This window comes from Chanodichthys erythropterus, chromosome 13, assembly GCF_024489055.1.
Source record: "Chanodichthys erythropterus isolate Z2021 chromosome 13, ASM2448905v1, whole genome shotgun sequence".
NCBI classification, from domain to species: Eukaryota; Metazoa; Chordata; class Actinopteri; order Cypriniformes; family Xenocyprididae; genus Chanodichthys; species Chanodichthys erythropterus.
In genome coordinates, this window is record NC_090233.1 from 34,743,315 (window position 1) to 34,765,414 (window position 22,100).

The 22,100-nt window shown below is 37.3% G+C and overlaps 1 protein-coding gene across 4 annotated transcripts; it reads left to right on the plus strand.

Annotated features, from left to right (window-relative positions):
• The first annotated feature begins 23 nt into the window (after positions 1-23).
• Positions 24-21,797, plus strand: stag2a (STAG2 cohesin complex component a). Of its 4 annotated transcripts, none has more exons than XM_067407442.1 (34): positions 24-334; positions 883-967; positions 1,317-1,392; positions 2,171-2,305; positions 2,541-2,637; positions 2,713-2,789; positions 2,926-3,130; positions 5,722-5,873; positions 5,962-6,035; positions 6,151-6,274; positions 6,488-6,586; positions 6,686-6,765; positions 6,863-6,970; positions 7,492-7,600; positions 9,115-9,232; positions 9,343-9,446; positions 10,123-10,215; positions 10,407-10,496; positions 10,642-10,845; positions 10,936-11,006; positions 11,273-11,360; positions 13,304-13,384; positions 13,466-13,558; positions 13,643-13,814; positions 14,533-14,660; positions 14,943-15,044; positions 15,124-15,272; positions 15,935-16,063; positions 16,927-17,132; positions 17,238-17,457; positions 17,532-17,624; positions 18,159-18,285; positions 18,486-18,563; positions 20,286-21,797. In XM_067407442.1, exons 2-34 carry the CDS (start codon positions 930-932, stop codon positions 20,307-20,309), a joined length of 3,744 nt encoding a protein of 1,247 aa, XP_067263543.1. In that variant the 5' UTR covers positions 24-334; positions 883-929; the 3' UTR covers positions 20,310-21,797. The 4 variants fall into 4 exon arrangements, with proteins under 4 accessions (XP_067263543.1, XP_067263542.1, XP_067263545.1 ...); XM_067407441.1 differs by having other exon boundaries at positions 24-254; XM_067407444.1 differs by lacking the exons at positions 24-334; positions 883-967; positions 1,317-1,392; positions 2,171-2,305; positions 2,926-3,130 and having other exon boundaries at positions 2,592-2,637; positions 20,286-21,793.
• Positions 21,798-22,100: the final 303 nt, after the last annotated feature.

The following is a 22,100-nucleotide window of genomic DNA, read 5'->3' on the forward strand; positions in this document are numbered from 1 at the left end:
TGTGTGGGTGTGTTTGTGGATACTAGTGTGTGTGGACGCGTAATAAGTGTGTTTTGGGTTTCTCGAGGCTGTGTTTTACTCCTGTCCGCCCACAGCACCAAACTGCCTCTTCCACCTTCGAAACACTAACAGAACTGAGCCAGTTACACTTGGATCATGTTTTAATGTCTTAACCGCGGAGCGGAGGTCCGGTTCGGTTCCGTTCGGCAGCGGCTCTGGGCGGGTTTTATGCAGCTGGACTCACGCTGAGGGAGGTGAGGGAGGAAATGGCGGCCGATCTTCATAAATATCCGCGATTTTGGAAAAAAATAAAATAAATAAAAGACATTTTACTGTGAGTTCGTGGGGAGATTAATTTTCCCAGAGTCGTTCATATGTCACAGTTTCAGCCATCAGTTTGAATATTGAGAATTATTGAAACATTATAATGTGCTACGTGTGAAGAAACGTAAAGTTGTAATGTGGTTTTGCAGTTTTACATTGTTTTGGTGGGTTTGGGGCGGTTTTAATGACTGTTATAGGAGCTGGAGGCCTGTTAGCATGTTAGCATGCTAGCCCGTGTTTACGGAAATCAAACCGTACATTAAAAACCTAATAAAATCTAACACATTACACGAATACATAGATATTTTATGCGTTTAACTGAGTTTGTACAATGCTTTATGATTAGATGTTTCGTACAGTAATGGCAGCAAATGTTTGATATTTATTATTAAAGTAACATATAAACACCGTCCTTCACACAAACGCACACGTTAGTAACCTCATTCAGTAACTGCATCATGAGTCGTTATGGTTATTCTAAGAAATGGTTTTCATACTGCAGCGTGTGTGTTTATTCTATTTTATTTTATTTTATTTGTGTGGGTCTGTCTACTGCAGTGTGGGGACACTTATAAACTCCAGAAGAGACAGAAGATGTTGAGAAAATGATAGCAGCTCAGGACCTTCAAGCAGACTTTTACCAGTAAGTACCAGACACACTCTAACTCAGTCCTTCTCCAGTGTTTGTGTCTCAACCTAGTGAGCTGCCTAACCTTGACAGCATTTATGGGAATCATAAACACATTTGAACAAGAAGTCCAGCATCTGCTACATTACTATTTGCATATTATGTACATGTGTTATCTATAATAATATTAATATATTCATGTTTGTAGGGAAACATTAAACAACAGCTTGGGTGTTTGCACATGGGTGCACACAGTACATATGAGCTCTGTATGTTAGTACATTCAAGCACCTGTTTAACACACACCCTAATTACTTTCACCTCCACTTACACACTTCTGTAATCACTGGTGCGTTTTGTTTAGGGAAGGACACTCTCGGCTCTCAGACACCGATCTTGAAGATCTTGAGGGTCGTAATGGCAAACCTGGAAAAGGGAAGGTACCTATCAGCCAATGAGATTTCAGACTTGCATTCAGTTTTCTTTCATTAGCCAAACAGCTTTCAGATATACTGTTAAACAGATATGAGTTGGGCTGCATGAATAATTGGAATAAAACCGAAATCGCAATATAGCTTAGTGCGATTTAATCAAATGAAAATATGCATTTCATGTTTCAGAGTGAAGTGTGGCACTGTTTTCATTTACACATGTGCAGCTCATGACCTGGTGTTTTCAGTGTCTCAGAGTGGCTTGGTTCACAGTAAATGCTGCTCCATGCCAACTCTATCTCTTCATGTGCTTTGCTTATAGTAGTTATGAGAAGCACTTATAAACAAGCAGCTGTTAACAAAAGAGACGCTTTGAAGGTTTATTTTGGTTGTTTTCTGCCAAAATAAATGCTCAGTGATTTAATATTTGAAATTACGACAACCATAAATGTTGATAATATTGTAATTTATTGAAATTATTATATTATTTTTCTAAACAAGTTTTTTTTTTGCATTGAAATATTTCAATACAGTTACAGTTGTCATTGTTTAATATTTTTATTCAATAATGTGTAATTATGATTATCATCATCATATTGTTATATAATCACTGTGTTTTTTTACTAAACTGTGTAACCCTACAAACAAGCACAGCAAACATAGAGTTCTTTAAAAATTGCAATAGCAATTTTTATCAGAAAAATCGCAGATTGATCCCCCCCAGTTGTACAGCCTTAGATCAGAGATTGAATAGATACTCGTTTGTTTGATGGAATTTTGTGTCTAGAAGGGGAAGAAGACCCTTGGAGAGAAGTTGAAGGGGTCAGAGGTGAGAGGTCGGGTAAATGGCCACCATCAGGAGAATGACATGGAGAATCTCAGTTTGTTCGAGATTGTCAAATTGGGCAAGAGTGCCACACAGGTACCAACATGCACACAAACATCTTCAGATACACGCTGATCTCGCATTGTATTAATTCATAGACTCTGTTTCAAAGTGCTCGGATGTATCATCACTTGAATCAGTGGTGTGTGTGGTTAGTTATTATTTCCAGGCCTAACTGCAGCGTGTGCTTTCTGTGTAGGCTGTGTGTGTATGAAAGAAGGTTTAACTGAGGTAGTTTGAGCGAGTGTGTGTGTGTTCTCTCTCTCTGCAGTCAGTGGTGGATGATTGGATTGAATCCTATAAGACCGACAGAGACTCTGCCCTCTTGGAACTCATCAACTTCTTCATCCACTGTTCTGGTTGTAAAGGTGTGTGTTTGTATGTTCTCTAGGTGTTTTCATATTTCAAGTGAATGCGTTACTGAATGCGTATGTTTGTTGTAGGTGCTGTGAGCTTCGAGATGTTCCGGCACATGCAGAATTCTGAGATCATCAGGAAAATGACGGAAGAGTTTGATGAGGTTTGTTAATGTGTGAGTTTATACCACAGACATTTACATAGGAAGAATATATGTAAAACAGTGTGTGTGTTGGGATGAGGAGATTAGCTACTGTGAGTGAGTATGTGTAAAAAGGTGTGTGCGTATGTGTGTTTAGGACAGTGGCGATTACCCACTGGCTATGGCGGGTCCTGTGTGGAAGAAATTTAAATTAAGCTTGTGTGAGTTCATCTCGGTCCTGGTCCGACAGTGCCAGTACAGCATCATCTATGATGAGTACATGATGGACACGATCATCTCTCTCCTCACCGGCCTGTCCGACTCACAGGTCAGAGCGTTCAGACACACCAGCACCCTGGCAGGTGGGTGACCGTGGTCTACGTAACATGCAATGTTCAGAATTGCATACTTCTACTTTGATATTATGACTTGCACAACTGTTCAAAAGATTGGAGTCTGTAATTTATTTATTTATTTTTTTTTTAATAAGTTGATGATATTATTTAGCAAGGATGCATTAAAATATTATGCATTAAAATTATTAATGCAAAAGTGATAGTAAAAACATTACTATCTTTCTATTCTAACATTACTAAACTTTCTATTCATCAAAAAATCCTGAAAACACAACTGATGACTGACACTGCCATATTAGTATAGACCGCGCCCTGAGCAAGTTGTACACAGTCTGCCATTGTCTCAATGCCGGAGCAGCTGTAATGACAAGATTGTCTCGTAAGCGATTGAGGTGTTTTGTTGTTGGATGTAAGAGTAAATATAACAGTCTTCATTTACTCCCGACTTCTGAGGTGCTGAAGACGCAGTGGATTTGTTTTATTTTTGAAGGGAATGTGCCACAGATCTTTTTTTGTCAACCTTGTGTGTACTTGACGGTTTAAGCAGAATGATGTTTTCAACGTTTACTAATATTTTATTAAAATCAAATGTTGTATTTGTCATTATTAGTTGATCTTGCAGTGAACTACTATATTTTTAATAACTAACATTAACAAAGATTAATAAATACTGTAACAAATGTATTGCACATTATTAGTTTGTTAGTTAATACATTAACAAATGTTAACAAATGAGACTTGAGCACCAACAAATGCTTGAGCACCAAATCAACATATTAGAATCATGAAGGATCATGTGACACTGAAGACTGGAGTAATGATGCTAAAATTTTAGCGTTGCCATCACACAAATTACATTTAAAAATATATTAAAATAGAAAAGTTATTTTAAATTATATTAGTAATTCACAACTTTAACATTTTAACTGTATTTATATTTTTAAATAATATTAGTAATTAGCAGCTTTAACATTTTAACTGTATTTATATTTATTTATTTATTTTGCTGTATTTTTGCTTAAATAAAACAACCTTTAAGAGCAAAATGTAAAAACCTCAAACTTTTGAACAGTAGTGTATGTTGTTATTATGACTTAAAGATAGGAATGCACCAAAGTTTCTATTAAAAATTTTCATCCAAAACAGCGATTTTGATTTTTGAGCCGAAATCAGTGACCAAAACAGTTAGTTAGCTTGTGCTTCTTCAATGGCACTTTTTGACTGTGTTTGGCGTCTGTTTTGTGCACACAATGTGGATAAGCTACAGCAGTTAAACATGTCAGTCTGCTGCACACTAGCTCTGGATTGACAATATTAATTTCTTGATTTTAATCTGTAATGATATTGTTTCTTAAATCTAAAATCTTTTAGTCATTTTCTGTTGATGCGTGAAGAAAACTTTTGTAACATGCCTGCCATCCAATAATCGCAAAAAGCTTTGTGCTTTGTTACTTTTAATTTTACTTTAAAATTCTGTCAATTTAATTACGAAATTCAAACAATAAATGTCGTTTTGGCGCTCTTTAATATAGCTTGACAGATCACTGTAGCTCCTTAGGTCAAGCGGCAGCATGGGTCAAGCGCACATGAACCAATCATCTCATCTCCTCTTTACTACTAGTTATGTGCACAGAATAAACATGAGTGAATACCAGAAGGTATGCTGAAAGATACATTACAACTTACCGAATTGAATCCTGTCTCAAGTAATCGTTCAATCAGTGTTTCAACCGTGGAAAGACGTCAATAAAACAGCTTGTAGGCTATACAATGTCACTCATTTACCTCAAGAAAGCTATTCAGTGTCCATAAACTCATTAGTTAGCTGGAAAAAATAACTCTCAGGAAGAACATTTTGCTAAATATATGCACTGTATTACATGTTCATTATATTGTTACTTAACCTATTAGTGATGTCTTCATTGCTTAATATATGTTTGAAAAAATCATGAAAACAAGTTATTACAGTTTATTGTTGTTTAGATGTTTATATTTCACCAACAAACTGAAGTAGAAACAGTTCTGTTATTAAAGAGTTGATATAAAACCTGCCGTATCTCCAATTTAAATGTTTGTCCAACTAATGTTTACCTATTTGAGTGTTGATTATTAAAGTTTGTTTGATAAATTAATTGATTATTAATTTATTATTTATTTTCGGACAAGTGCATCCTGAATTATTATTATTTTTATTTTTTTTGCTGCATCTCTAATTGATACATCTGCTTAATTGCTTAGTCTTGGTTACAGTATCTAACAATGCTATGCACTTAACTTCACTTTACATTTCCAGTGTGATAAAAGGACCAGAATATAACATGTTCTAACTAGATGCTAAATATAACATGCAGTGTAGAGAGGTTATGTGACAACAATGTAGAAGACTGTTGTTTGGATTGTTTATTATTGTAAAATGCATACTGTTTACCTTTTTTAAGCAGGCAGCGTACATTGTATGCAGTATTCTAATATTCTATTCTAAGCATGAACATACTGTCATGACATTAATTTTGTGATGCAGTATTCAGTCAGGGTGTTCTTATTCATAAATGTATGAATTGTACACCCTAACCCTAAAGTTTTTCACTGTATTTCAGCCATGAAACTGATGACTGCTTTGGTGAATGTTGCTCTGAATTTGAGCATCAATTTGGACAACACACAACGACAATACGAGACAGAACGCAACAAGAGCATCGGGAAACGAGCCAATGATCGTCTGGAGTTCCTGCTGCAGAAACGCAAAGAGGTGATACACACACACACACACACACACACATACACATTCTAAAATTAGACAATAAACCTGGTTCAAACAAGGATTCTGTCATTTTTAGCTCCAGGAAAACCAGGATGAGATTGAGAACATGATGAATGCCATTTTTAAAGGAGTATTCATTCATAGATACAGGTAAGGAAATGTCTCAGAATTAACTAAATTAACTGACTGATTCAATGAATTAATATTTTAAAATAACCACACTTTCTTTGAAAAGAGATGATTTTTTTCATGTATGTGTGTGCAGGGATGTGATTGCTGAGATCAGGGTCGTTTGCATTGAGGAGATTGGTATGTGGATGAAGATGTACAGTGAGGCTTTTCTTAATGACAGTTACCTGAAGTACGTGGGCTGGACCATGTATGATAAGGTATCGCAAAAACATTCACCCAGATTGATTGTTAAATACTGGTGAATGTTAAACAGATAAACAGCATGCTTATGTTTATTACTCTGAAGGAGCTTTGAAAAAATGTGTATTGTATAAAACACTATATAAATAAAGGTGACTTAAAGGTGACTTCAATCGACTTGACACTCCATCTCTTTGTCTCATCCATTTATGTTATTTTTCTTTCTCCAGCAAGGTGAGGTCCGTCTGAAGTGTCTTACAGCTCTTCAGGGTTTGTATTATAGCAGAGAACTCAACGCCAGGCTGGAACTCTTCACAAGCCGTTTTAAGGTGAGTGTTCCACCAGGATACTTGATATGGCAATTTATGATATCTCAATTTATGATTCTGAAAAATATATTTTCTTTCTCTCCTTCTCCGTCTCTGTAGGATCGAATTGTGTCCATGACTCTAGATAAGGAATATGATGTTGCTGTTCAGGCCATTAAGCTGCTGACGCTGGTTCTGCAGTGAGTTCAGCATTGATCATTCACAGTCATAAATATTTTCTTTTTTTTTTATAGATGTGTCCATTTAATCTGCTGGTATGTTTGTTTGTGCGCACAGAAGTAGTGATGAGGTCTTGACTGCTGAAGACTGTGAGAGCGTCTATCACTTGGTTTACTCCGCCCACCGACCAGTTGCCGTGGCAGCGGGGGAGTTTCTCTACAAAAAGTAAGTGCTACAATTTTTTATTCCACAGCACAGTCTGTACCTTATTAAATTCCATTGTAATTAAACACATTATGGCCAAAGTATACTTTGGCCATCTGTTACGCGACGGTTCACGCACTGTCCGTGTGACATAATTTCCGTCATGTGGAGGGTCGCGCGCAGCCTGATTTAAGGCCTGGGTATACTTCATTTTCAGCATTCCACACCATCTTGCACACAGTTGAGTATGCAAGCCTTTTAAATTATGCTCCTTTGGCCGTGAGCATGGAAAAACACATTCAGCATGTGTGCAAATCTAATGGACTTTTTGGACATGCACTGTTGTAGTGCACCGTCCACGCAGACACATAAATTGGGCTGTGTGCGGACGTCTGCGGACCCGATGACGAAAATTACGTCACGTGGAAGTATACTTTGGCCTTTAGTTCTTATCTATAACGCATCTGACTCTCACCCTGACTCACTGATTCCACTATGTGGCTACTTTGTGTAACACATGTGCATGTGTGCTGTGTTGCCAGGTTGTTCAGTCATCACGGTCCAGAGGATGAGGGGCGGCCCAGGAGAGGCAGACAGTGTTTGAATGCTAACCTCATCAGAACAACTGTCTTGTTCTTTCTGGAAAGTGAGGTGTGCTTGATGTGCTCAGCCTGTAATGTCGCTTCTTAAAGGCACAATATGTAAGATTTTTGGATTAAAATATCCAAAAACTACTAGAACAGTGTTATATGTTTTGTTGACTTGTGTACTTGCATTATCCCAAATGTTTTCCAAAAATGTTTAAATCCAGAGAAATCAGCTATTTTAACCAATGTAACGACCCGTGTAATTGTGTCGCCTGTCAAGGATGTCATATCCGAGTTACCCTTGATTTCCGTAGAAACCATGGAAACACTAAAGACACCTTAATATATTATGTATTTTATTAGACAGGTGAGCAACTGTTTGGAAACCTTTACTGATAGAAAAGTAATCATTGTTATAAAGCTCAACACGGTTAGTCTTATTTTTTGAATCTCTTGTTTTCTTGATTTACTGCGAGTAACATGTTTGTACCACGCCTCAAATCTATTTTGTCAAGTGGCTAACGTAGCATAATCAGAAAGAGCTTTATTTGGAGTGACAATAGAGCATTTTCTCCACTATACAATATATTTTAAAATTAATTGCATGCCATTTAGCTACACAAGTCATTCAGATTTTATTAATATGCTATTCTAATATTGATCTAGCTTACTGCAGTGTGCAGCGTGTCTCATATCAGCATCCGAGCAAACGCAGAGTAACGTTATAACATAACTTTCAACACACTCAAATGTATTATAAGTTTGATTGTTTTGACCAAGTAAAACAGAGCTGTGTTATCTCACAATTTCAATTGACCTGTGTGACTAGTAATTCAGCACTTGTGGCTGTTTCATTTGAGTGAAATAAAATAATGTGATTTTACGTGATCAAACGTAATTGTAACAAAGTTCAAGATTAGGGAAGAAGAACTGAACCGACAAATGTTAAACGTAACTTTAATTGTAAAATAAACAAAAAAACAAAGGGGAAGAGAGCAGAAGTGGCTGACTTCAGCATATAAGCATAATAAAAGCACCAGAGCTCCTCTATGGGACTCGAGACCGGTGTGTCACGACTCGCGCAGGTGTCTCTCATTAGCATTCGCTCCACAAGCCTCATTCCACTCCCATGGCTCTCAGCCCCGCTTTGCTTCATTCCACAGTAATGTTAATAAAACTTAAATATGTTAGATCATCCATGAACATGATTTCTGCCTGTGTCCCGTCAGATGTGGATGTGGCTGTGGAGGTGAAGACAACAACTCCCATGATTCAGTTCATTCACGGCGTCAAGCTACACTTTTGTTGCCTTCCTCTTTGTTGTTTCTTTTGAATAAGCGACCTCTAGCAGTGAAACTTACATACTGTGCCTTTAATGTCTCATTATATAAATAATTGGACTGAACAGGTCTTAATATTTCAATGAAGTATTTTCCTTCTCTAAAAATGAGATCAGACTGTAACAAAGGTAGTAAGATCCTCAGATTATGCAACAAACACATCGAAATGTAGTCACTGAACAAACCACGAGAGATTAGGTTGGTTTTTAAAGATTTTCTGAATGTTTATGTGTTTTAGCTTCATGAGCATGGTGCCTATCTGGTGGACAGCTTGTGGGACTGTGCGTCAGAGCTGCTGAAGGACTGGGAGAGTATGATCAGCCTGTTGCTGGATGAACCGTTCCCCGGAGAGGAAGGTGCAAATGTGCACACTTGTATTTCTCAAAGTTTTTTGTGTCTGGACCAAAATTTGGCTAAAAATCGTTCTAACCTACACTATTTAAACACCGTGATGTGTGTGTTTCAGCTCTCAGTGATGCTCAGGAAACTGCTCTGATTGAGATCATGCTCTGTGCTGTCAGACAGACTTGTGAGTGTCACCCACCCATCGGACGAGGCTCTGGCAGAAGGGTAAGACACGCACACAAAACCATTTCGATTTTGCTATAATAGTGAGGATATCCCATGCAGTGGGTTTTACATAGATCATTTCTAATCCCCAAACCCTGAACTTAATCTATGAAAAAAGTTATAGTTTTTTTTTTTTTTTATCTGTTTTCTAAGTAAATGTTATTAATCTTATTTTGAACAATTCATCCATGTATGTTTCATGTAAAAAATAAACCTTGTAATTTAATAATTTCAATCATTAAACTCGAACTTCCTTTGAAATGAAAGACTTTTTCTGGTGACATATCCCAGACGTCTCTAATCATTTAGTTTGATATATAACTGACTTCAAGCTCAAATTTAGATCTGCCTCCATCCAATCAACAACTGATAGACAGAACCAAGTTCCCATCCTATATTTTTCTTTTTTGATAATCCATTTCACTTGGATGAACATTACAATATGGAAGATGCAATCTGACGCTACTTTTATTTCATCTCAACTTTAAAGCATGATTTGGCTGACTCATTTTTTCTATTTTTATTTTATTTTTGACATTTCACTATATTTGTGGAGGCATTTTCAAAATCTTTGGACCTCACAAGTGTAGTCAAACCTGTGTACACACAAAAGTATTTTCAAACCATTATTTACTGTCATTATATACTCAATCTGCTGGGGTTTTTTTTGGCACAGGTTCTGACAGCTAAAGAAAAGAAAACCCAGCTGGATGATCGAACAAAGATCACAGAAACATTTGCTGTGGCTTTGCCTCTGTTATTGGCTAAAGTAAGTGATTCTCTTTGATGTGATTTGCATCAAAAGAATAGCAAGCAAATGTAAACGATTTTATTTAATTGCAATATTGATTGGCTTTTTGGGTATAAAACAACATGGGTATATTCCAACCAAATGATGGTTCAGGCCACTTGAATCAGGATGCAAACCGAATGATTTCTCTCTCTCTCTCTCTCTCTCAGTATTCAATGGAGCCAGAGAAGGTCACTAATTTGTTGCAGTTTCCTCAGTATTTTGATTTGGAGATCTATACAACTGGTCGGCTGGAGAAGGTGATTATGCTCATCTAAAAAAAAAAAAAAAAAACCTTTAATATTGTAGTACATAGTAATCACTTCAACATGAAGAAAGTTTACAATAGTACTAATGTTTTGTTATTGTAGTACTGTAAGTAATAATTACGCTGATGTCCTGCAGCATCTGGATGCTCTGCTGCGTCAGGTCCGTGATGTGGTGGAGAAGCACACAGACACCGATGTATTAGAGGCATGTTCTGTGACATTCCATGCACTGTGCAATGAGGAATTCACCATCTATAACCGTGTAGATATTGTCCGCAGCCAGATGCTTGATGAACAGATTGACAAGTTCCACCGCTTGCTGGAGGATTTCCTGCAGGAGGTTAGTGTGTGGTAGTTTTGTGTGTGTTGTAGTTTAATTACAGTTCTGTGTAATTTTGCCACTTTGAGTTTGAATGGTTTTGTTTCTAAGGGGGAGGAGCCTGATGAAGATGACGCCTATCAAGTTTTGTCAACACTCAAAAGAATCACAGCCTTCCACAAGTAAGAACACATACTCAAAACTGAGAAATAGTTGAGCTAAAACTGAGAAATAGTTGAGCTAAAACTGAGAAATAGTTGAGCTAAAACTGAGAAATAGTTGAGCTAACTTGCTAAAATCTTAAAGGTCCTAAAACACTGATTTATTTGATAAGCAAATTATTTCTTATTTATTCTTTTGATTTTTTTTGTGAAATAAGATCTGGACATGTTTCTGTGAGACCATAGGAGTGTCTTCATCATAACTGTGTGTGTCTGTCTCCCTGCAGTGCCCATGACCTTACTAAATGGGACCTTTTCACCAGCAACTATAGACTTTTGAACTCTGGCCTGCAAAACGGGGATATGCCTGAGCAGGTACTGACTACTAACCCAGGGGTTAACTAATTTTAGCAGCTATTCTGCAGCTAAATGATATCCCAAATCAGCTTCATGCTGCCTCAATAACAAAAAATGGCGCACATGAAATTTTCCTTTTTTGTTCCCCAGATGGATTTAGATGACATTTGCCAACATTGTTGTGAAGAAAAAGAGAAAACTATTCAATGATCTTGGCTTGATAACTGAACATTAACACAAAGTTAGGCACACAGAATAATTTAATAACAGTCCTGCATCTGCGTCATACTCTGAAAGCATCAAATCAGTATTAAAATAAATATATATAAACATTTTTTTTTTTTAATTCTGTCATCATTTATTCCCCATCAAGTTGTTCTAGACCTGTATGATTTTTTTTCTTCTGCTGAACACAAAAGAAGATATTTTGAAGAATGTCGGTAACCAAACAGGCCCAGGGCCCCACTGATTTCCATTAGGGATGTCCCGATCACGTTTTTTTGCCCTCGAGTCCAAGTCCGAGTCATTTGATTTTGAGTATCTGCCGATACAGAGTCCCGATCCGATACTTGATAGCCTACATAAAAAAGAATAAAGAAGAGCGAAAAAAAAACAGATCCAGGAACAGTGCTTTTCAGGTTTTTCAGGTATTCGGTTTTCAAATAGTAATCAAATATAAAATATCACTGCATATTATCTTTACTGTATAAAATAAATAAAGATTAATCATTATTGAAGTTACAAAAACTATTCAGTCAAGAGCAGTGAGTAATTTCTTTGTTATTTGTTGTTTGATTTAACATTAAATACAGGCAGCAGGAATAGTTGTTTTCCCTTTAAGACATGCACGATCCAGTACATATAGCCTACTGTTCCACATGCGCTGTCTTTCTCGACTAATTTACGTTCACATAAGACATAACCGACTATGTTTGCTAGGATACTAGCTAGGACGGGCATGTTGACATAATTTTTGTATGAATGTGGCCGCCGAAGCGCAAGACGTGAAAGAGAAAACTCTTTATTTGCGCGCTGACTGGAATAAGCGTGTGCGCGCTTCGGATGAGCGCACACAAATCTTCTCACAGCGCGTGCGAGTTCTCTTTCGCGTCTTGTTCCTTAAGGTTTAAATCAGCAAGGCTTAAACGAGTTAGTTTAAATACAGACAGCAACGTGTGTCAACACCCGGGTGATGACGGCGTAAATGACTGGACATTAGAGCAGACGGCACTCGCAGTTAACAGTTTACAAAGAGTGACTGTTTTGTCCACGCTTTCTGATTATCGTTGTTGTAACGTTTTGTGCATCCATCGACTGAAACATACATTATCTGAACTCTGTCTGTTTTCCACGTTGCTATTTTAAACAAACCATATTAACCAATAGATGCGTCGTCATTCGAGATGGACCGCAGTGCAAGTGCGGTCCGTAAGTGGAGAACCGTTGCACCCCTAATACATATATATCCGAGTCCTGATCGGGAGGTAATGTCCGATTCCAATCGAGTCTGAAACCACATGATCGGGCCCGATTTCCGATCATGTGATCGGATCTGGACATCCCTAATTTCCATAGTATTTTTTTCTATACTATGGAAGTCAATGGGGCTTGCTTGGATACCCATGTTCTTCAAAATATGTGTTATAAGTTCAGCAGTTTTTGTAGTTTTTTTAATACAAATTTAACTGTAGCTCTTAATTTTTCTCATTTTTTCTAAAAGATATTTGTTCATTTTATTGTTGATATTCTGTTTTTAGCTACAGCAGTACAGATAACCCCTTTAATTAAAAAAATAATTTTCAAAAAATTCTATTAAACTTTTTTCCTTAAACCATCCCACAGACCCTACTAGACTTCTCTACAGGCCATATTTGGTCATGTGGCCTGTGTGTTTGACTCTGCTCTAAACTCTTTGACCTCACTTCAAACACTTTTGTTATTTAATTGTTTTGTTTTTATAGATTGTGGCTCATGCACTCCAGTGCACTCACTATGTCATACTCTGGCACTTGGCTAAAGTCTCAGAGGGCAGTGCCAATAAGGTACAACACACACGTACGTGCCCAGACCTTTTTGAGACTGTCATTTAGAGTGTTTAGGGTGACACATTTGTTCCATTTCAGGATGATATGGTGCTGTTGAGGAGGCAGGTGAGAGCCTTCTGTCTGATGTGTCAGAGGTACCTGAACAGCATCAGCACCACTGTCAAAGAACAGGTGAGTCTGACCTGCCAGAGACCATGCATCCTTTCATGCATAGGGGATTCTTGGAAATTAAATGTGTGTGTCTTTGTGTTGCAGGCCTTCACTATTCTTTGCGATGCGCTCCTAATCTTCAGTTATCAGATTGTGGCGTCAGGGCGGGAAGCTTTAGAGCCCCTGGTGTTTACTCCAGATGCATCTTTAGAGAGCGAACTACTCAACTTCATCCTCGATCATGTGTTTGTTGACCAGGACGAGGACAGCAGTACAGGTGAACAACAACAAAAATACAAAGAGGACAGAAGACTGTTCTGATCCACTCTAAAGTGGATTTGAGTGTATAACAGCATGCATGCAGTCTTTGTTCCAGAGGCATGTTCAGCTGTTGATTTGTAATGCATAGTTGTAATTTCTGCACAACTAACATCACCAAAAAACAAAAAAAAAACTTTTTTAACCAATATGGCTCAGACAGTGGTTTGAGTTTGGGGTGGGACTGCTGTTGTAATCAAACAGTGGCATACCTTGTTTAAAATAAATTCATCTGGATTCGTTTTACGACGGCTTTATAAGCTTTTTGGATATCTTAAGTTTTAGTTACCTGAACTTTCAGTGGAGGGACCGAAATCTATCAGGTTTCATCTTAATTTGTGTTTTTATGATTAACCAATGACATGAGGGTGAGTAAATGATGACAGAATTTTCATTCCATTTAAGAATACTCTTTTTTTGGTTTGGTGCTGTTAATGGAGCAGAAATGAGACACTGCACCTCTAAGAATTTGTAGAAAAATTTTTAACATACACTAGCAGTCAAAATGTTGGTAATTGTATTTAATTTTAGTTTTTTATTTCCATCTTCACTTCTTTTTTTTTTTTATCTTAAAGAATGAAAAATGTACAAATTACATATTATTTTATTCTGCACAATTATTGGCTGCTTTTACACTATCCAGTCTAATTCAACCATTTCTGGGGTGTGTCTTGCAGACGATGAGGCCGGTAAGATTGAGGCGCTCCACAGACGCAGGAATTTACTGGCTGCCTTCTGTAAATTGATCATCTACAATGTGGTGGACATGAAGACAGGAGCAGATGTCTTTAAACAGTACATGAGAGTGAGTTTTTTTTAATGTAAAGATTCATGTAAAGATTCATTTTTGGTGTCTTGAGAGAGGATAGTATATAGTAGACAGTAAGTGAAGTGGGAGAGAGAGAGAGAGAGAGAGAGAGAGAGGTGGTGGTAGGGGATGGAATTGGGAAAGATCTGTGAGCTGGGAGATAAACTCGAAGCGCAACCTTGCTACAAGTAGGAGCACTGAACACAAGGCTATCGCTCTGACACAGTTCTCTGTGTTACTTGAACTTGAAGCTTACAGTGACTTTCTGTCTCTGTCTAGTACTATAATGATTATGGTGACATCATTAAGGAGACCATGAGTAAGGCTCGTCAGATCGACAAGATTCAGTGTGCCAAGACTCTGATCCTCAGCCTGCAGCAGGTGAGATAGCGCTTCCTCCTTACACAGACCGGCTCTGCCAGCAACACTGAATAACAGAAGGGTGATGTGTGTGTTTCAGCTGTTTAATGAGATGCTGAGTGATCTAGGCTGTAACTTTGATCGTTCCGCATCTGCATTCTGTGGGATTAAAGAACTGGCCCGACGCTTCTCGCTCACATTTGGACTCGATCAGCTCAAAACCAGAGAGGCCATTGCAATGCTCCACAAGTAAGAAAACTCAAACATGCTTGCTGTTAAGCCCCAACAGGGTTCTGGGGCTCAATCTGGAACCACTGGATAGCGACTCCATCCACTTTCTTTCTCCTGTCTGTGTAAAATGTATTTTATTTATTTATAGGATTTTTTATTTTGCTATAACTTCTTATATGCACATAATATTAAAGCTGCAGTCTGCAACTTTTTTTTAAATTTACAAAAATTATATAATGAGAATATACAACATGAATCCATTTTCCAAACTGTGTTTTTGTCTTATCCTGAATCATTATGGTACACTTATAATAAGTGTTTATATTCTATTTCAGACTGGACTGGTAGGACTCGCCGCAGAGTATCACAGTAACTGCATGACTCGTCATAGACATACACAGAGAAAAGTAGCTCCGGCTACAATGTTCTTCCGCAAGACGCGTGGAGTTCTGTTCATTAACTGCTAGAGGGCCAAAAATCGCAGACAGCAGCTTTAAAACCGCATATAGTAGACAGGAAGTTGTAATTTAATGACAGCATATAGTAGACAGCAAGTTGTACACAAACTTGCTGAAATGAAAAGAAAAGAAAATTAAATGTTTCTGTGGAAAAGGGGTATCACATTCCCCATATGTCTTAATGACGGTCTTAAGTATGTGTGTGTGTGTGTGTGTTTTTAGGGATGGAATAGAATTTGCATTTAAAGAACCCAGTCCACAGGGAGAAGGCGGCCCTCCTCTCAACCTTCCATTCCTTGACATCCTCAGTGAGTTTTCCTCCAAACTACTGAGGCAGGACAAGAAGACTGTGTAAGACACTCACACTGAGAATCCCTTGCTTTCTCAGATCCCTCAGAGACCCAAGCATTGATATTCATTATGTATTCTTTTTTAACCCTCAGAATGTCTTTAGGAAGACGTTAGTTATAAAAACTATTTTGTTTAGGCAAAATTTCACAACTATTTTTGGACATAATAAGTGAAAGTTTGGAATTCACAACACAATCCAGACCAGCACAAAATTGTATTTGAAAAATAATGCATTTGAGCTAGTAAGTTAAAATATTTGACCATTTAAATTCTGTAAATTTAATCTACCACTTAATTTAAAAACATATAGGCCTGGTTTCATAGACAGGGCTTAGACTAAGCCAGGATTAGGCCTTATTTCTATTAGTGCATTTAAGTAGCTTTTATAAACATACATCAGAAAACAACATTACTGGTGTGTATGTTGAGATAAAACAATGGCTCTGAAATATTTTAAGATACGTCAGTGCAAGTTACTTTCATTTAAAAAAGCTCAAACATACATTTTAGTCTAGGACTAGCTTAAGCCTTGTCTGTGAAACTGGGGGATTTCACACAACAAAAAAAAAAAAAAAAAAAAAAAAAAATTGTACCAGCCATTCTTAACACTTTTGGAACAAATTTATTTAAACTATCAGACATCTAATATATAAACATACATTTTGTGTGACTTTAGCAAGCTGTGGCAGATAATACAAGATTTTTGAATTATGGTTGTTGTCAGCTACTGTTAAGTAAATATACAGATGTTGCAATTCTGCTACGCTGGGTCTCTGAAGGTTAACAGTGTACTGTCTTTTAAATGAGTTTTTCTTTTGAAGTATTTGTATGTTATTTGTTTGACCTCTGACCTCTCCCATCAGGCACCTGTATCTAGAGCGGTTTATGACCTTTCAAATGGCCCTGCAGAGGGACGATTGCTGGTTGCCGCTCATCTCCTACCGGAACTCCCTGCAAGCGGGCGCTGATGATGATACAATGTCTGTCATCAGCGGCATGAGCAGCAGGAGCTCCGTCCGCAGTCGCAGTCGCAAACCACCTGCCGCCAACAAGAGAAAACTGCCTGAGGGTGCGTGTGTTTTGAATTGTAATTGTATGATACATTTTAATCTCTACAGAGTTAAAACTAACTTTGTCTTTCATTTTCTTCTCTCTCTATCTGTCCGTATCTCAGAGGAGAGTAGCTGTAGCAGCAGTGAAGTGAGCGCGTGGGTCAACCGAGAGCTGAGTGGCCCACACACTCCTGTAATGATGTCATCACCCCACATTGTCTCCACTGTCCTGCGGGACGCAAAGAAGCTCCGCCCAGAGCAGGGGTACATGGGAGTTTACAGCATGAGCAATGAAACGCAACACACACCCCTGCAGCAGCCGCACCAACAAATGGACTACAAGTAAATACACACATACACATTTAAACACGTACTCTCTCTATTAGTAAAGAGATGACTGAGAACTGTTGTTTTAGTTCTCAGGTCGCATGGATGATAGCCCAAAAACAGCAGCAGGATAGAGCAAGCCTGCAGTACAGCAAGATGAGAGGCCACATTCAGCACACCATGTGAGTGTACATCTACATACACTTACATTACTGTTCAAATGGTGGGGGTCAGTACTTTTTTTTCATTCAAGAAATACAGCAAGGATACATTAAAGTGATCAAAAATGACAATAAAAACATTTATAATTTTCTACTTCAAGGCTGTTGAACTTTCTGTTCATCAAAGAATCAAAGAAAAAATATACCAAAGTTTCCACAAAAATATTAAGCAGCATTAATGTTTTCAACATTGACAATAAGAAATGTTTCTTGAGCACCAAATCAGCATATTAGAATGATTTCTGAAGGATCATGTGACACTGAAGACTAGACTATATAAACATAGAAAATGGTTATTTTTAATTGTGATAATATTTCAAAGTATTATTGTTTTAAGGTATTTTTTTAAATCAAATTAATGCAACCATGTTGAGCATGTGAGACTTCTTTAAAAAAACAACAAAAAAAAAACATAAAAATAATTACCAACCCAAACTTTTGAACAGTAGTGATATTAGTGATACTTACTTTTTGTTTTATTTGCTTGTTTGCCAGTCGCCGTGGCAGCGGACTGATGGAAGATGATGAGGAGCCAATTGTAGAGGATGTGATGATGTCATCAGAAGAACGACTGGATGACCTTAATGAGGGCATGGACTTCGACACCATGGACATTGATCTGGTAGGAATCAGAGTTCAGTAAAACTCAACATAACCATTGAGAACTCTTTCTTATCGAAAGATTCACTGTCACGCAATCAGATGCAGAGTCACAATGAGTCCAATCTCATTTGACTACAGGGTCAACACACTACATACATTGAGAGAAAACACATTTTGTGTGTCATTATTTTTAACTTTACCTTTTTTGTCTCTCTAAAGCCTCCATCCAAAAACCGCAGGGAGAGATCAGAGCTGAAACCAGACTACTTCGACCCTGCCTCCATTATGGACGACTCGGTGAGCGTTAATTCATCAGTCTGTTTATTGATTCATTTATTAATTCACTCAGTTTATTCATTAGTGGTGCTTGTTAGTAATCCCTCAGACTTAAATTAAAAGAGGGACCAAAGCGTTATGTGCTTTTCAAAATTTTGTGCCAGTAAGCAACCACCCAGAACACTTTAGCAACTGCACAGCATAGTGGTAGCAAATTTACACTCACATTTTCCCCCCACAAAATTTTAAAATCTGCTTTGCTCATTTGTTCTCTCTGTTTTTCCATTTGCTCTTATCATTGTGAACTGTCAAAGAGACACTCCCTCCAGGATTTCATGGGACTTTTTTCAGATTTTTACAGCCTAAAATTACTGAATTTGTGGTGATATTTGCAGCATTTTTTGTTTTCCGGTGAAAATATACCACAGCGAACATTCTTCTAACATTGTTATTACTTTTCTGACCTCGAGAACCATTGCAGAGCTCCAGACTAACATTTGAGGGCAGTAGCACTGAGCTTGAGTTTGAGATGCAGATAAAATTAACTTTTATTATCATTCATAATGTCTAAATATAAATTAATAAATATTAAAAATACATATTAGGGAGTGGAAATGGCTAATAAGTGCTTCTCTGCAGCCATCTACCACAGTGGTAATTTATTGTGTTTTTTTTCCTACATCTTGAAACCTTTAGTTTTATAAATGGGGACAACCTTTAGGATGAACAAATATGTTTTGGTCATCACAATAAAAATAACATTCAAATTGGGAAATATTTAAAGCTTAGAAGTGCTGGGAAAAGTTGTGTGAAGCACTTGAAAATGTTTCTGCCTCGAGTTATTTCTGTTAATGTTACTATGTTAAATCCATGGTGAATGGACTTGTTGATTTGTGTCCATGGCACACTGTTTCTCGATGTTTCCACGTCAGCACTGTTTGATCTGATATCCATGGTTCAACAGAGAATTATGCGCCAAATTCGAATGCTTCTCAAAAGATTTCACAGCGGTGTTATTGATTAGCGCTGTCTATTATTGGTCCGAGCAGATAAACCAGGGGTGCCCATCGCTGTTCCTGGAGATCTACCTATCTGTAAGTTTAGCTCCAACCCTGATAAAACACACCTGAAGCAGCTAATTTAGATCTTCAGGAGCACTTGATAATTACAGACTGAACTCTGCAGGGAGGTAGATCTCCAGGAACAGGGTTGGGCACCCCTGAGATAAACAGTCTGAGCTGCGCAGATCAAACTAGTATTGCGGATTCGGATTTACTTTGTCCAGTGTAGACCGTCTAGATGGTCTTCACAAGAATGCAAGGCTGTTGCGATAAATTTTGCAATCGCAAAATTGTGAAATCCTGGAGGGACTGGAGAGAGATGCTGTGGAAGTATGCAGCACTAATGGCCTGTCCACACCAAGAACAATAACTATAAACCATAAACTGAACAACAACGATAAACTATGAAGTTTAAAATGTCATTGTAAAGGTATGGTCTCATTAGCTACATTTTGTGGGCAAAAAAAGTTCCATTGCCTTTTGTCAATAACATAGCAATGCATTAAGCACACAGTTCTCACACTGAAGTCACTTTGAATGGAATCCGTGTGACCAACTTGAACCCTGTTACCATCATTAGAACCAACTTGCATATAGTTATCATTATAGTTATGTGAACGGCCTGAACTCTTTGCACCTGCAGTACTGGGGTTATAAAGTGACTCTGTGTTTTGCCTTCCAGGTTCTTAATGTCTCCATGTTCTGAGATGGGTAAATGAGAGCAGCGGTGACATGTTTCTCCTTTTCTGATTTTACTCCATGGACTAAATGCACATGATGGTGCTGTGTATCGTTCCCTCCTGAAAACACACCATAACTTTTCATCTGTACATATAACAGCCCATTGGGCGACCAACAAACATTTACAGCATGAGATCAGACTTATGTATTCATGCTTTTTTTGTAATGGAGGTTTAAAAATAGCTGTTTTTTGTAACTCCTGGAGGAGTTTTGATTTTTTTAGGTAATTTTGTAAAGACAATCAGTTGTAAATGACTTTATAAAGGGTGATTGAAATCTAAAATTTATAACTCAACTTTCCTTAAAGGGTTTAGACTTGCAGTGTCTGTTTTCTCCCCATTACTTCTCTTTCGTTTTTGCTTTTTAACCATCAACTCACAATGTTTTCGCTTTTCAGATGTAGGTTAAACCTCATATTGTGATGATATTCCTCACTCCTTACTTGTATGGTGGTGGTTGGCTGATTGAGAGTTTTTTGTTTTTATTATATCACCTCTAAGAGCTGATTGGCTGAAACTTTGAAAGCCTGCCCCTCTCTCAAATTTAAATTAATTTCTGAAAAATATATATATATTTTTTTCAACTTTAAATTTTAAAGGTTTATCTGCACAAAGAGTATTGCCCCCATTTTGAGAGAAAAGCTCTTTCTGTAGAATAAAGAATTTCTTTTTAAAGGTTAGAATTAGGTATTATAATATATTGTTATATATCTTAAATATATATATATATATAATTATATATATATATATATGTATTATTATATATGTATTATTTTGTTTTACACACAATGTGTAATGTAATGTGAATCATTGCTGGTTTATATTTAAGTTAATATTTTTATGTTTGGTATCCAACCTACTGTTTCAATCATGCTTCATCTGTCCTGAGAGAATCACTGATGTTTAATTCACTTCACAAGCTCCACTGTGAAGAATTCTATAATCTTTCCCCTTTGTGTAGTTCATTGAGGTATGGATTCAGGTTGTGGGTTGTTTTTGGGGTTAGCTAGTTGAAATCATGAATGGCTTGTTAATCAGAGCGAATCATGACGATTGTTCTTATGGTAAGAAATCTTGGCAAATGTAACCATGATGATTGTATGCAGGGTAAATGCATTTCTGCAAGGAGCTTTTGTTCAGGATTGGAAAGGAAACTTCTTTTTTTTTTATACATGCATTTCACACATAGTTGGTCATTTGTCCCACTTTGATTTTAATTTCCAGTTCTGCAATGTCTCCTTATTTCCAAAAGTGTGTGAGTGTATGTATTTTAATGTATTGGACTGTACATAAAAACCAAGATGTTTTATTCTATTTGCAAGATGTCAGTTGTTTCATTTCCTATGTTTATGCATTTATATTTGGATACAAAATAAACCTTCCTGATCTTTAGCACTGCTTTTTAAATCAGCAGCTCCCAGAGAGAAGACTGTTTGCCAAGTCATCACATTTTACTGAAAGGTTTGTTAAAATTGTATTCTGTAAATGCTTTATTGAAGAATACTGGAACTCAAAATGAATTTTATTTTTTGTCTTTGTTTTTGTGTCATAGATAAAATACAAACTTTTGTTATACAAATCACTGTTGCTTCATTGATCTCTTCCTATGAACCATGAATGCAACTGTGACATTTTCTGGGTCATGAACAAGAAGGTCAGTGTTCTACAGTGGCCTAATCAAAGCCTTCATTCACACAAAGAATCAATGCCTGAAAAAACACATCCGGCCAGAACAAATGACAGAGATCGGTGTTACA